This window comes from Micropterus salmoides, unplaced genomic scaffold (assembly GCF_014851395.1).
Source record: "Micropterus salmoides isolate LMB-PRFRI ecotype aquatic unplaced genomic scaffold, ASM1485139v1 Ms_hic_scaffold_3, whole genome shotgun sequence".
NCBI lineage: Eukaryota > Metazoa > Chordata > Actinopteri > Centrarchiformes > Centrarchidae > Micropterus > Micropterus salmoides.
In genome coordinates, this window is record NW_024042261.1 from 38,410,497 (window position 1) to 38,423,250 (window position 12,754).

General features: G+C 41.7%; 1 protein-coding gene and 1 pseudogene across 1 annotated transcript; one reads left to right on the forward strand and one right to left on the reverse strand.

Annotated features, from left to right (window-relative positions):
- Positions 1–2,278: 2,278 nt before the first annotated feature.
- Positions 2,279–3,205, reverse strand: LOC119883609 (olfactory receptor 11A1-like). The gene has a single exon (XM_038694356.1). The coding sequence runs from the start codon at positions 3,203–3,205 to the stop codon at positions 2,279–2,281; it is 927 nt and encodes a 308-aa protein (XP_038550284.1).
- A 4,744-nt stretch (positions 3,206–7,949) lies between these two features.
- Positions 7,950–8,871, forward strand: LOC119882508 (annotated as a pseudogene).
- Positions 8,872–12,754: the final 3,883 nt, after the last annotated feature.

Genomic DNA, 12,754 nt, shown 5'->3' on the forward strand with positions numbered 1-12,754 from the left:
GTCCAAAAAACATTGCTGCATGTCTGCAAATGTTTGCCAAAGAGCACCTGGATGAAACCAAAGTTAAGTTGTTTGGAAGGAACACAACCCTATGTGTGGAGGAAAAAAGCACACTAACATGAAAACGTCATCCCAATTGTGAAGTATGGTGGAGGGGGCATCATGGTTTGGGACTGCTTTTCTGCCACAGGGCCTGGAAGGATTGCTATCATCGATGGGAAATTAATTTCAAAGTTTATCAAGACATTTTGCAGGATCTGTCAGCCAATGGAAGCTCAACAGAAGATGGGTGATGCAACAGGACAACAACAGAAGTAAATCAACAGCAGAATGTCTTCAGCAAAAGAAAATGCACCTTCTGGAGAGGCCCAGTCAGAGTCCTGACCCTAACCTGACTGAGATGCTGTGGCATGACCTCAAGAGAGCGATTCATACCAGATTTCCGTTAAATATCGTTGAACTGAAACAGTTATGTAAAGAGGAATGGTCCTAAATTCCTCCTGACTGTTGATCAGGTCTGATCTGCAACTACAAGAAACATTTGGTTGAGGTTATTGCTGCTAAATGAGGGTCAACCAGTTATTAAATCCAAGGGTTCACATACTTTTCCCACCCTGCACTGTGAATGTTTACACCGTGTGTTCAAGAAAAACATGAAAACATATAATTGTTTGTGTGGTATAAGTTGAAGCAGACTGTGTTTGTCTATTGTTGTGACTTGGATGAAGATCATTTTACATTTTGACTAATTTATGTGGAAATCCAGGTAATTCCAAAGGGTTCACATACTTTTTCCTGTGACTGTAAATGGAGCATATTGCATAAGTCTAATTCAGCAAAGTGTATATCTCAAAACACGTAAAAACTCAGTCAGGTATTGGTCCTTCTAAACTGAACAAAATTCAGCACAACCAAATTAACTTTATTACTTTGCACTTTTGTTTCTAAAAAAAACAGGTGTTTATATATATATATATATATATATATATATATGTGTGTGTATATATAATATAATGTGTGTGTGTGTGTGTGTATGTCTTATTCATTTTAATTACTTTAAATTATAATCCACAGTAGCACACATGGAATCAAGATTAGTGCTGAAATTATCTAAATTGTTATACCTTTTCTATCAATTAAATGATAGTCAATAGCATTTAACTGCTTTTCTATGTTTTGTATTATCACAATATTATATAAGTTGACTTTTTGTACTGTTGAACCGACAAATAAGACATTTAAAATGTCAAAAATTTAAGCAGGAATTTTCACCATTTCCTTTTGATATCCCCAACACTTAATGTAAAAATAAAAAACATGTTGATGGGTAAGTCAAGTTGTTACAAGTCAAGTCATAACAAGTCAAGGGCTGTTTCTCAGTCTGCGTTCTTGTCTGTACTTGTTCTTCTTGTGGACTTGTGAAACGTCATCAGTCGCAGTCAAAGTACTGTTCCAATTCAAAAGTCTCCGCCCGTTTTACCAAGCTTGCATCGGTGGTGACTTATGTGGACTTCGTATCGCCAGATATCCCAGAATGCATTCTGCCACCAAAAAGTTGAAATGTCAGACAAGAAAACTCAGAACTGTAACTTATAATACTGATGTTCTTGTGTCACATATAGTAGTAGTAGTAGTTTTTAAATAAAAAAATTGCTAAAACGTTTTTGGAGATGTGAGGTCCAGCCCGCTTACGGGTCCAGCCGTCATCAATTCCGCTGCTGTTCCAATTGCTGAATGACGGACTGCGTGCTACTGTTCCTGGGAGTTTGTACTCCCGAGCCGAACTTGCCAAGTCCAAGCTGTAAAGTACAGAAGTCCGAACTTGCCGAACTCGGTATTGAGAAACAGCCAATATGTTCATATCTACAATGCTAACTTTGCCTCTAACTGTATTTTGAAATTCTAATGGCATGACCCCCTTATTTGCAGTAAGTGACATTGGCTTTTCAGTATTGACCTCAATTGCTTGTGCACAATTACTGAAATCTATATTAGAGTAGTCTGTGAAGATTCTCAGTCGTCCAGGTCATAGTTATCCAAAGAAGGTTGAAATCAAGGGCAACTGTACTTAGTTGGACTTACTTCCAGCAAGTTGAATGTAATAGACTTTGGAACCAAAACTCACACACAATGTCTCTCAGATCAAGTGTAAAAGAAATGAAAAGCAGAATAAAAACAACAAGATCACGTTTTCATTAGTGTTGACCCTGGTCAAGTCAGCAGAGGCATTTATTTATTCTTCATTTTTCATGGATGTAAAACTGAACTGTTGCATGAGCTATACTTCACCACACAGCAGACGTTTACATATGTTGCGGATTTTGGACATTTTCAGCCCGTATAGTATGGGGGTAAAGAGAGGCTGGCATGTTAGAAAGTATAATGATAATAAAATGCCTGACACACTGGGTACAGTGCTCATATCAAACCTGCTCTGTAATATTTGAAAACAGCTACCAAAAGAAAAGTTGAGCAGAGACACAAGGTGAGGAGTGCAGGTACTGACAGCTTTTTGTCTGGTCTGCTTAGAACCAGAAAAACAAACTTTGAGGATCTTCATGTAAGAGAAAATGATTAAAATGAGAGGAATGATGACGGAGATGACGGTGTAAAACAGTCCATAAATGTTATTGACTGTGGTGTCAGAGCAGGCCAGTTTAACAATAGAGTAGTTTCCACAGTAAACTTTGTTAATGATGTTCCCGCAGAGCTTTAAAGGTGCACTCAGTGCTATCAATACAGCAATTGCAAGAAAAGGGAATAACCACGTTACAGCAATAAGCAGAGCAATCTTTTTAGACGTCATGCGTGTGTTATATTGTAGAGGATAACAGATAGCAAGATATCGGTCATAAGACATGATGGCTAAGTTCAGAAATTCTACACTTCCATAAGAGTACACACAGAAAATCTGCAGGAAACAAAAGGGAGCAGAAACAGTGTGAATGTCAGAGAGAATCTGAAGCAGAAGGAATGGAAACAACCCTGTACTACCATACAGCTCATTTACAAACAGGCTGCACAGAAAAAGGTACATAGGTTCATGTAAGCTTCTGTTCATACAGATAACCACAATGAGCAGAAGATTCACACAAACAACTGACATATAAAAAGTCAGAATAATCAGGAAATATAAGTATTTAAAAACCCCTGAGTCGAAGTAGGCATCAAGTGTAAAATATGAAAACTGTGTAGAGTTTATCATGATCCTGGTTCTTAAACAATTATTAACACAGTTCATTAGATAAACATCTTGCAGTCAGTTTAATAAGTTTAAATGCATCATTGTAAAAGAAAGCATCAATAATATAAACACACCTCGGTGTATCAAAGTTACCATTACATTAGTTAATGTCACTATAACACAGGTTGTGAGAACGGATGCGTTCAACCATTGATGTGCTCACCTGCTGGAGTCACACTGTGACTGCCTCCCACCTGAGCTCAGACACCTACTCTGCTTCTTTTGGAGTGAGCTATTGATTGAAATAGCCAATCATATTAAAACAGCCCTGCCCCAGACCCATCTGGGCCAGTCGATCAAGGCACATACCAATCCATTTTCAACTGCAAATGTTTCTTTATTTTGATACTTTGTGGGTTTGTTGGCCCAATTGTCCGGCTGGCACACGTGGAAAACTTACAGTATCCCCAATAGCCAGTCTGCCCTTGCATAGAATACAGCAGGCAAGGTAAAATTGAACTATCTTTATTAAAAAACGAGGTGATGGTGCGGTGGCTGGTGGGCTGATAGCAGGTGGCAGGCAGGATTGAGAATGATGTGGCCTGGCTGAGGTTCTCTGTGGTGACCTAGTCGTGAGTGTTGAGGAAACAGGGAAAAAGAACATGAATTTACCACAATGCACTACAAATACTCGCAAAACAGGCTCAGGAAAAAACGCTGGAGACAAATATGCCCAAGGTACTTCACCACAAGGTCAGCAAAGATCCTCCATCCATCGACCCTCATGGTCCCCCTTACATGTTGAGTCTTTGTTAATGAAACAGAATTATTGCTGTTAGTTCATCTGAAAACTGTAAAAAGTGATATGATTGCCAGGGATGCACCGAATGTTCGGCCACCGAAATTAACTGAAAAAAAATAGCAAAAAAAAAATTTTGGTGTTCGCCTAATACATCGAAAGACCAAGCACTGAGTGTTTCTGTCCCTCGTCTGTGAGAAGGAGATTAAGCTAGCCACACCTAAACTTGGAGTGCACACGTATTCAAGCCTTTACGGTAAGTGAAGTGGCCCAGAGCGACTTTATCCTGTCAGTTTGTCTCTTTACAAAGACAAGTGTTGCAGTATGAGAGTCCTACCTGAAGAGAGGCTGTGAAGTCTTCATGTTACGCCGTAGGAGAACCACATACAACATTATTTAACAAACTGGGTCGGACTGGATGGATTTAGCGCGAGGAGGAAACACATGTGACAACGTCCGGTTTTCAAAATAAGGCGTCTATACAGGATGGAAGTAAGATTAACTGGATTATATTCACAGAAAGTATAAAACATATTACATCGTGTCCATTAAAAGTAAATAGACTCATGTAATTTACTTAACTGGACCCTCTCGGGCCCTGGACCCCCCCACCATAGTCTCTGAGGAAACACTGAGGAAAAAGCACTTTTTCACTATTTCATTTATGGAGTGGTAAAAAAAAGGATATATAAATGGAAAAAGTCTGAATGTACGTGTTTGGTATTCGTCAAATTTTTTCATTAATTTTGGTTTCGGCTTCGGCCTAGAATTTTCAGAGTTTAAGTTCTGCAGAACTGAAGAAGTCCTTTGGATGAGGGACGAAACGTCTTCTAGTATCTTCAACCAAGTCCAGTAGGCCTTCACTTTAACCTTCTTTGGAAAACTATGACAGACTTCACACATTCTGTATGAACACATGACTGGTGAACGCGCACCTTCACACATATGAACACATGACTGGTGACAGCGCACTTTTACACATATGAACACATGAGTGGTGACAGCGCACCTTCACACATACTGTATGAACACACGACAGGTGACACTGCACCTTCACACATATGAACAAATGACTGGTGACAGCGCACCTTCACACATATGAACACATGACTGGTGACAGCGCACCTTCACACATATGAAAAAATGACTGGTGACAGCGCACCTTCACACATATGAACAAATGACTGGTGACAGCGCACCTTCACACATACTGTATGAACACACGACAGGTGACACTGCACCTTCACACATATGAACAAATGACTGGTGACAGCGCACCTTCACACATACTGTATGAACACACGACAGGTGACAGCGCACCTTCACACATATGAACACATGAATGGTGACAGTGCACCTTTACACATACTGTATGAACACATGACTGGTGAACGCGCACCTTCACACATATAAACACATGACTGGTGACAGCGCACCTTCACACATACTGTATGAACACACGACTGGTGACAGCGCACCTTCACACATACTGTATGAACACATGACTGGTGAACGCGCACCTTCACACATACTGTATGAACACATGACTGGTGAACGCGCACCTTCACACATACTGTATGAACACATGACTGGTGAACGCGCACCTTCACACATTCTGTATGAACACATGACTGGTGAACGCGCACCTTCACACATATGAACACATGACTGGTGACAGCGCACCTTCACACATACTGTATGAACACACGACTGGTGAACGCGCACCTTCACACATACTGTATGAACACATGACTGGTGAACCAGCACCTTCACACATACTGTATGAACACATGACTGGTGAACGCGCACCTTCACACATACTGTATGAACACATGACTGGTGAACGCGCACCTTCACACATACTGTATGAACACATCACTGGTGACAGTGCACCTTTACACATGAATACATGACTGGTGACAGCGCACCTTCACACATACTGTATGAACACATGACTGGTGCCAGCGCACCTTTACACATATGAACACATGACTTGTGAAAGCACACCTTCACACATACTGTATGAACACATGACTGGTGACAGTGCACCTTTACACATGAATACATGACTGGTGACAGCGCACCTTTAAACATATGAACACATGACTTGTGAACGCGCACCTTCACACATACTGTATGAACACATGACTGGTGACAGCGCACCTTCACACATACTGTATGAACACACGAATGGTGACAGCGCACCTTCACACATACTGTATGAACACATGACTGGTGACAGCGCACCTTCACACATACTGTATGAACACATCACTGGTGACAGTGCACCTTTACACATGAATACATGACTGGTGACAGCGCACCTTCACACATACTGTATGAACACATGACTGGTGCCAGCGCACCTTTACACATATGAACACATGACTTGTGAAAGCACACCTTCACACATACTGTATGAACACATGACTGGTGACAGTGCACCTTTACACATGAATACATGACTGGTGACAGCGCACCTTTAAACATATGAACACATGACTTGTGAACGCGCACCTTCACACATACTGTATGAACACATGACTGGTGACAGCGCACCTTCACACATACTGTATGAACACACGAATGGTGACAGCGCACCTTCACACATACTGTATCAACACACGACTGGTGACAGCGCACATTTACACATATGAACACATGACTTGTGAACGCGTACATTTACACATATGAACACGACTGGTAACAGCGCACCTTCACACATACTGTATGAACACACGAATGTTGACAGCGCACATTTACAAATATGAACACATGGCTTGTGAACACGCACATTTACACATATGAACACATGACTGGTGACAGCGCACCTTCACACATACTGTATGAACACATGACTGGTGACAGCGCACCTTCACACATACTGTATGAACACACGACTGGTGAACGTGCACCTTCACACATACTGTATGAATACATGACTGGTGACAGCGCACCTTCACACATACTGTATGAACACATGACTGGTGACAGCGCACCTTCACACATACTGTATGAACACATCACTGGTGACAGTGCACCTTTACACATGAATACATGACTGGTGAACGCGCACCTTCACACATACTGTATGAACACATGACTGGTGCCAGCGCACCTTTACACATATGAACACATGACTTGTGAACGCGCACCTTCACATATACTGTATGAACACATGACTGGTGACAGTGCACCTTTACACATGAATACATGACTGGTGACAGCGCACCTTTATACATATGAACACATGACTTGTGAACGCGCACCTTCACACATACTGTATGAACACATGACTGGTGACAGCGCACCTTCACACATACTGTATGAACACACGAATGGTGACAGTGCACATTTACACATATGAACACATGACTGGTGACAGCGCACCTTCACACATACTGAATGAACACACGAATGTTGACAGCGCACCTTCACACATACTGTATGAACACACAACTGATGACAGCGCACATTTACAAATATGAACACATGACTTGTGAACGCGCACATTTACACATATGAACACATGACTGGTGACAGCGCACCTTCACACATACTGTATGAACACATGACTGGTGAACGCGCACCGTCACACATGAAAACGTGATCTTGACATCCATGTCATCAGTTTGCTGCTGTGGACGCCCACTGATGAAAGGTTTAAAAGAAGCAGAGTTACAGTTCAGTTCAGAGGAGGCCAGGGTTTGATTCATGTCATTAACTGTGTGTTGTAGTTTTTAATGTGATATTGAGCTGAAATAGAGGATAACTTGGTGTAAGTAAACTGTAAATTGTTCATATGTTCTTGATGTGTTATCTTCTAACTCTGACTAACAATCATTAATGTAAAGTTTAGATTAGTTTATCTCTGTAAATTTATGACTGAATGTAACATAATTATTGCAGTCAGTTCTTCTGGTGAACAGTGTTATGCTTATTGCTTTAAACCAAAAGAGGATCATGATGAATTCTACTCAGGGTTCATATTTCATACTTGGTGCCTACTTTGACAGCGGTCCTTTAAAATATTTGTTTTTCATGATTCTTACATCATTATACTTTTATTCTCAGTTTAAATCTTTTGCTCATTGTGGTTATCTGTATGAACAGAAGCTTACATGAACCTATGTACCTTTTTCTGTGCAGCCTGTTTGTAAATGAGCTGTATGGTAGTACAGGGTTGTTTCCATTCCTTCTGCTTCAGATTCTCTCTGACATTCACACTGTTTCTGCTCCCTTTTGTTTCCTGCAGATTTTCTGTTTATATTCTTATGTAGCTGTGGAATTTGCCAATTTAGCCATCATGTCTTATGACAGATATCTTGCAATCTGTTATCCTCTACACTATAACACACGCATGACATTCAAGAAAGTCGTTATGCTTATTGGTGTATCATGGTTATACCCTTTTGTTGTAGTTGCTGGTACGACATCCTTAAGTTCCTCTTTACAGCTGTGTGGGAACATCATTAACAAAGTGTTCTGTGACAACTACTCTGTTGTCAAACTGGCCTGCTCTGACACCACAGTGAATAACATTTATGGACTTATTGCCACTTACTTTGTTGTCTTTGGTCCCTTAATTTTAATCTTTTGCACGTACATGAGGATTCTTAAAGTGTGTTTTTCTGGTTCTAAACAGACCAGACAAAAAGCTGTCAGTACCTGCACTCCTCACCTTGCTTCTCTGCTCAACTTTTGTTTTGGGGCATCCTTTGAAGTATTACAGAGCAGGTTTAACATGAACAGTGTACCTCACATGATGCGAATACTTTTATCATTGTACTGGATAACATGCCAACCGCTCTTTAACCCTTTGTTATATGGACTGAAACTATCCAAAATCTACATAAACTGTAAACGTTTATTTTCATGGAAAGTTTAGAGCATCCAAAAGATTTGTGTAACTTGACTAACAATAAAAACATGAAATGGTGCTTATAACTCCATTGTACTGTCAGCTGTGTATTATTTTTAACTCTCATGCGGATAAAACTTAAAAACATGATTGTGGCACAAGTTATGCAGCATGTTTTTTCTCTGAAAGAGAGATAAACCTGGTCTACTGGTACATAAAAACCCTCAGATTGACAATACACATAGTAGATGTGATTTGAAGTAAAGGCTCTCTCTGGATGTGAGCTTTCTTTAGGAGTTCCTGTTAAAGTCGTCATTCACTCACAGCAGGAAATGTAGACTGTATCCAAACTTTAGTCAAATACTGAACAAACTTGCGTATCTGTCCATCCTGATGTGTGTTGTCACAGAGTCTGAGGGGAGGTCATTATCGTCCTCAGCCCTCTGTGCACCAGTGGAACCAGTGCTGAGGTCTGCTCAGGCTGATTGGTCTCACTGGTTGACAGCTCTGGCTGTAATTTGCTTCAGAGGGAATTAGTGGAAACTGTGGCTAATGTGAAGAGGCCTCAGGGACAAACATGTTGACAGGCTGAAATGACCTTTGACCTGAGGGACTTGGGACAGTGATGTAACTTTCCCAGCAGCCTCTGCAGGGTTTCTTTGAACTGCAACTGAGAATAAACTTAGTTTTTGTTTTTATTCTTGAGTATCACTGGTTTGATTAGGAGTTTGAGAACCTGACTCTGTGTTTAAAATTTAGTTTTTTATTGTAAGAAGGAACTACAAACTCCACTTCTAGTTTAAACAATCTAAAAAAACTGCAGTCCACACATTGTCATTGACTCTAACAGGACAGTGAGGCGTGAGGTGCAACAGACCAAATAATCTTTTGAGATGCCTTCAAACTTTTCCCTGTAGATGATGCCTTAATTTACTCCTTTGTCTTCTTTTTAATATATATAATTATCCAGCTGTGATCAGCTGCTGCCGTCATCAGAAACAGACGTCACGTCATGCTTTAGAGGAAAGGTCTCATTTCTCTAAAAACATATTTCCTAGTTTCTTCTCCTTCTGCATGGTTTCGCAAGACGAAAAGACGCAAGTGAGGGAAACATGGATACAATTAAGAGAAGTGAGAAGCACCAGATGTCATGGAATTGATTAACGGGGAGCAGAGAGACTGGAATTCTGTCATTTGGGTTTTTGAGGAAGCAGATATTCTGTCCATGTTAATGTGGTCTAATGTGGAGATTCCTGTATTGGGTGATACTTAAATTGATTTTAGCCTTCCACTTCACGAGGATAGTTTTCTTGGCAACGCATGGGGCAGTGAGAACCCGTATGACGGTGTCAACGTCTATACTAATGTCACTTAGGTCCCACAGCATATCTTCTGCCAGAACCTTTGGACAGTTGCACATTGCCACAAAGAATGAATACTACTGTCAGTGCAGACAAATGTTTGACTGCACAAGACGCATTCTGAACATCCTTTGTCCTGCATAGTGTGTGCTATGGAGAGCTTTATACTATATGAGATGTAGATTTTTAGTTCTGGCCTGCGAGCCGCCTAATGCTGCCCACTGCTCTAGTGAGTCTGTTCTGCTAACCCAGCTGGGCAGCACATCTCTTGGTCTGTCTGTGTAGACTTTGTGTCTGAACAATGTTATTTTATGTTTAATAAATGACTATGGGCAACAGTGTTTTAAACTTCAGCTCAGAAAAGATAACAGCATCATGCCTGGACATGCGTTCATGTGCACATGCACAAAATTAATCTTCTAGCAGCAACCTCGGTGAGTACCAGACAATACACAGATGTGATGGCATTCCTTGTAGCATTCCTGGGCAGCCTGGGCAAATCGAAACATAGTAAATGGGCGGCGCGGTGGAGCAGCGGTTTGCAACAAGGTCGAACCTTGGTCATCCCAGGCCTTTCTGTGTGGAGTTTGCGTGTTTGCGTGTTTGCCCGTGTCTTTCCTTCTTCTGTACTCCTTATGTTAGTCTGTCCACATTTACTAGGGTTTAGTTCAGACCTGTGAGATTTGTTGGTGTTTTTCTTTCTTGCTGTTTCTCTCCTTTGCTTGAATGTGCACAATTTACACGACACTAGTGAGTGTGCAGCTTGTATAACAGTGTAAATTTGCTGTTCCCTCAAAATAACACATTGCACAGCCATTAATGTCTAAAGTGAGGACACCAAATTGGGCCCATAGTGTCAATATTTTGTGTGGCCACCATTATTTTCCAGCACTGCCGTAACCTCTGGGACATGGAGTTCAGCAGAGCTTCACAGGTCGCCACTGGAGTCCTCTTCCACTCCTCCATGACAACATGACGGAGCTGGTGGATGTTAGAGACCTTGTGCTCTTTCACCTTCTGTTTGAGGAGCCCCACAGATGCTCAGTAGGGTTCAGGTCTGGAGACATGCTCGACCAGTCCGTAACCTTTACCCTCAGCGTTTTTAGCGAGGCAGCGGTCGTCTTGGAGGTGTGTTTGGGGTCGTTATCATGTTGGAATACTGCCCTGCGGCCCAGTCTGTGAGGGGAGGGGATCCTGCTCTGCTTCAGTGTGTCACAGTTCATGTTGGCATTCATGGTTCAGACCAGTTTGATGCAGTGTGCGGCGTATGGGCTGAGCCCTGATAGGCTGACCCCCACCCCTTCAGCCTCTGCAGCAATGCTAGCAGCACTCATACGTCTGTTTCCCAAAGACAACCTCTGGATATGACGCTGAGCACGTGCGCTCAGCTTCTTTGCTCGACCATGGCGAGGCCTGTTCTGAGTAGAACCTGTCCTGGTGAACCGCTGTATGGTCTTGGCCACCGTGCTGAAGCTCAGTTTCAGGGTCCTGGCAGTCTTCTTACAGCCTCGGCCATCTTTATGTAGAGCAACCGTTCTTTTTTTCAGATCCTCAGAGAGTTCTTTGCCATGTTGAACTTCCAGCCACCAGTATGAGGGAGTGTGAGAGCGATAACAACAAAGTTAACACACCTGCTCCCCATTCACACCTGAGACCTTGTAACACTAACGAGTCACATGACACCGGGGAGGGAAAATGGCTAATTGGGCCCAGTTTGGACATTTTCACTTCGGGATGTACTTACTTTTGTTGCCAGTGGTTTAGACATTAACGGCTGTGTGATGTGTTATTTTGAGGGGACAGCAGATTTACACTGTTATACAAGCTGCATACTCACTAATTTACACTGTTGTTAAGAGTCATTTCTTCATTGTTGTCACATGAACAGATAAAATCACATATTTACAAAATGTGAGGGGTGTACTCACTTTGTTAGATACTGTAAGTACAGTCATTGGAAAATGAAGAGAGGGTTTTTGGATTAAAGAGCAGCTGACCACGATCTACCTAGCCCAAACAACCGGACCAGGCATCACGGCAGGTGCGGTGATCGCGTAGAGAGGAAAGAGAGCCAGGAGAGGAGCCATGTTGGTCCAACTTGGACTTAATTCTGCACCTAAAGATCTGGTCTGGACAAAATGGGACTCATGTTGGCCAAGCAATGGAATTCAGAGACTGTTTTCCCCACATGGTCACAGAGACCTGATCCATAAACATCCCGGATCAAGCACTCGACAGGTGGTCCATGTTCCAAGCCGTCAGCGCAAGACTCTGGCAAGATGAGAGGAGGGTGGACTCTGTGTTTACCATCGATGATGCTCGGTGCTTAAACACAGCCAAGATGGATTCCCAAATGTCAGACAGTTTATTGTGAAGATGAAACTTTAATACCATCATCTGGTTGTTGCTGTTTACATTCACCCCAGATGCAAATTCAAAAAATGCACTGCAGAATGTTCTAGGTAGATACATGTATATAAAAAACTGTATATATTGTTTTACTTTATATGTAACCATATTTTAATACAAACTTAATTATATGTGTAGCA

Bases quoted from the DNA above. Each gene is read 5' to 3' on its own strand.
- LOC119883609 (XM_038694356.1), bottom strand. From the start codon at position 3,205: ATGATAAACTCTACACAGTTTTCATATTTTACACTTGATGCCTACTTC.